This window comes from Camelina sativa, chromosome 5 (assembly GCF_000633955.1).
Source record: "Camelina sativa cultivar DH55 chromosome 5, Cs, whole genome shotgun sequence".
In the NCBI taxonomy this organism is placed as follows: Eukaryota; Viridiplantae; Streptophyta; class Magnoliopsida; order Brassicales; family Brassicaceae; genus Camelina; species Camelina sativa.
In genome coordinates, this window is record NC_025689.1 from 5,435,977 (window position 1) to 5,439,584 (window position 3,608).

Genomic DNA, 3,608 nt, shown 5'->3' on the forward strand with positions numbered 1-3,608 from the left:
TTATAAATTTATATCTTTTAAAGTAATAGTTTTGTCCCTGCATGCATAATATTAATATGCATACATAAATTAAAAAATACAACGTCTACTTATATATATAGAGCTGTCTATAGAAGAAAAAAGCCAAAACGAATTAGCTGTGAACAGAAAAGAAACACTTTTTAACATCTGCAACAAGATTTAGGTGAGGGGTTTGTCTACTTGCCCCGGGAAGAGAGAGATAGAGAATCTGAAGTTTATCTTGATCTAGGGTTTCTCATCGACACAGACAAAAATCTCCATGCTTTGAACTAAGAAGGCGCAGTATTCATCTTTGTCTTTTATGTCTTTCATGTCAAGCCAAAGGACTTTTCTTCCAAAATCTGTATCTAGCTAAGCCTAGAATTAACCTCCGATCTATATCTCTCTTTACCATATACTTTCTATTTTTCTTTGGAAATCATATAAATAAGAAAAAAAATTATCTCAAGCATGGAGGGAGGTGAGAAAACTGATAGAGAAGAAGAAGAGGACGAAGGAGAGGGCCAAGAGAGTAAGGCTTCCAGCAATAGTACAGTAGAAGAGAGCGATAAGAAGACAAAGGTTAGGCCTTATGTGAGATCTAAAGTCCCTCGACTCCGGTGGACTCCTGATCTCCATCTTCGTTTTGTCCGCGCGGTGGAGAGGCTTGGAGGTCAAGAAAGTACGTCCCTAACTACTATTTTTCTACAATTCACCCACATATATATGAAGCTTAATCAAGCAATTCCTTGGTTATTCTTGGTTTTACTTTTGGTCAAAATTTTATGTACGTACCTTTTTGGTTCTGGTTTCTTTATATATTATCATCTTTTGCTTGACTATGTATAGGAGCAACACCAAAGTTGGTTCGTCAGATGATGAACATCAAAGGGCTTAGTATTGCTCATGTCAAGAGCCATCTACAGGTAACTGACTATACATACACCCTTATATTGTCGGTTTTTGCTTCGAAGGATCTACAAAATTAGAAAAAAGTTTCTCACTAACTTTTGTATTGTGGAATTTTAGATGTACAGAAGCAAGAAGATAGATGATCACGGTCAAGGTATTGATTATTTCTATTTGTATTAATTAACTATCAAGCTTCTATATATGTCAATAAAGTAGGGTTTGATTTCTTGGCAGCCATATCTTCTGATCACAAACATCTATTTGAGACTTCCACAGATCGAAATATCTATAAACTAAGTCAGCTACCGATGTTCCGAGGCTATAATCATAACAATGATTCTCCATTCAGGTTAATATTGTTTAGTAAATTTAGGTTTTATGTGTTCATTCATTTGATAGATATCTTTACTTTGAAACTAAATTTATACTCCTAATTCATTTTTTTTTGTTGTAAATTGTAGATATGGAAGTAAATTTTCAAATGCTTCGTTGTGGAGTTCTAGCTCACACGAAACAAACCGGAGTTTGATAGACCAAATTAGACCCGGTTTAGTCCGCAGCTCATCCGTTACCAATAATATACGTGGTAGTGAATATTGGACTAACAACAGGTCTTTTCAAAACATCCACTCTTCTTTAGTCTCTAATCACTTACCAAAACTAAGACACGATCATCGAGAACGGACTAATTCAGTCAGCATTCAAGGACACTCATCAAGAACGTTAGAAAAGTTCCAGATCGGCGTTGAAGAGAGAATTAATATGCATGCTTACTGTAACAAGACAACGGGAAAAAGAAACGCAAGTACGAGCCTTGATCTTGATCTCGATCTCTCTCTTAAGATAACACAACCCGAGAAGACAGTTTCGGAAGAGACAGAATCAGCAGCAACAACAACGGATCAAACGTTGTCCTTGTCGTTATGTTCGGGGTCGTCTGCATTGAAGAAGAGCCGACTGATCAAGACAGATGATGAAGAGGATCGGACGGTTAAGAGTGGTTGTCGTCAGGCAAGTACTCTGGATCTGACTCTATGAATTATAGTTAAAGAATGAGACAAATTCTAAGTGAGATCTTGAGGTACTTATCCGATATTTTAATATTCAGTGTTCTTGTTGTTACTTGTTTCTGTATTTTAATTATTATTAGAAAGGAAACAAAACGGTCTGATTATATTAACCTTTTGAGTTTGTCTGATACCGCCAATTTGTATCATCGCCATATTATAAACAAATGTTACTAGCTAGATAGTGATTCGATATGTTGTTTGTCTCCTTCTCACGCAATAATTATAATTATACATACAAGTAATTTATATAACATTTTAAATTGATCTTAGTTGGTGCTTCCTTCATCACTTGTATAGTTGTATACGAGACCTTAACTGCTAAACAGTACAAATTAGCTAGTTTCTTGATTATTCAAATAACATATAGACATGTTGTAATCCAAATAGAGTTAATTACTAGATAGGGACTTTTTCAATGGCATTTCTAGTTTTTGCTATTTTACCTTAATTTTTTTAGATTTGCCATTTTTAAGATTTAAAAACACAATTTAACACATAATGTTTGGGCTTTGTTGGTACCATTTTTTCTTAGGGTTTAGTATTTGATATGAAATATGTATTTTAGCAAAAAAAAATATAAAAACAATTTTGAAAAATAAAAAAGGGCAAATCTATAAAATTTAAGTGAAATGGCACATTCATAATATTTGTGTACCGAAGAAATGACAAAATCCATAAGAATCCCAATCCAAATACCATATATATATATATATATATATATATATCTTATAGAGTTTTTCATATCTTTTCCAAAATCCATCTTCACTCATTTTCACCCTCTTTATAATATTCCACTTTTTGTAACAAACGAATATAGCTCAATATCCAAAACTGATACTAGACGTTTAATCTGAAGACTATCGTAGAATAATTTATAATAAAAAATGGTGGTACTTATTTCAATATGAAAGTGACGTCGTATGTAATGATATTAACATTGATACTGTTTTTATCGAATCTATATATTAATTACTTCGACGTGACAAATACAACGTTCGAACCAGTATCAAATTATGAACAAAAGAAATAAAGAATCTCCGAATGTTTGATTAGAAACAGTGTCAATATTGAAACAAACGAAAGAATCTTTGCTTCTTAAACATTCGATGTGTCACGGCCCGGGTCAACTCCTTCAGTATAAAACATGGCCGCACGATCAATTTGACAAATACAAATTTCCAAATTTTGGAATCGTATAGTATAGTCCTCTACTTCTACGTCTACCTAGACGTCGACCAGTCCATTTTTGTTTTGATAGGGAAAATTCACTTCTCCAGATAAGAATCTAAACTAATATCTGAAATGAATTTGGCAATAGCTAAAGAGAAAATGGTGAAAGTATTATCCTAGTGGTAAAGGGGGTACAAAAACATTACGTCTAATGTTGTACCCACTTAAAACACTACGTACACAACAATTTATATTCATGTAATCTTTATTCAAAACTTGACAAAGTATATTAATTAGTAATGTAATACTACTAGACACTAGTAACTTGAATATTAATAACTCTTCTATAATACTCTTCCTCATCTTGTTGCCAAACTAGTCCTTGCAAAACATGTATCAATCTCTTTTGTCCCATGCACAGTTACGACGAGATTTATAAAAAAAAAAAAAAAAAAA

The 3,608-nt window shown here is 33.0% G+C and overlaps 1 protein-coding gene across 2 annotated transcripts; it reads left to right on the top strand.

Annotated features, from left to right (window-relative positions):
* Positions 146 to 2,092, top strand: LOC104785641 (two-component response regulator ARR18-like). 2 transcript variants are annotated; one of them, XM_010510894.2, is made up of 5 exons: positions 146 to 682; positions 850 to 926; positions 1,030 to 1,066; positions 1,147 to 1,261; positions 1,374 to 2,092. In XM_010510894.2, exons 1-5 carry the CDS (start codon positions 472 to 474, stop codon positions 1,948 to 1,950), a joined length of 1,017 nt encoding a protein of 338 aa, XP_010509196.1. In that variant the 5' UTR covers positions 146 to 471; the 3' UTR covers positions 1,951 to 2,092. The 2 variants fall into 2 exon arrangements, with proteins under 2 accessions (XP_010509196.1, XP_010509197.1); XM_010510895.2 differs by having other exon boundaries at positions 1,189 to 1,261.

Bases quoted from the DNA above. Each gene is read 5' to 3' on its own strand.
- LOC104785641 (XM_010510894.2), top strand. From the start codon at position 472: ATGGAGGGAGGTGAGAAAACTGATAGAGAAGAAGAAGAGGACGAAGGA. The intron at 1,067-1,146 runs GTATTGATTATT...ATTTCTTGGCAG, and splicing joins GATAGATGATCACGGTCAAG to CCATATCTTCTGATCACAAA. The intron at 1,262-1,373 runs GTTAATATTGTT...TGTAAATTGTAG, and splicing joins AACAATGATTCTCCATTCAG to ATATGGAAGTAAATTTTCAA.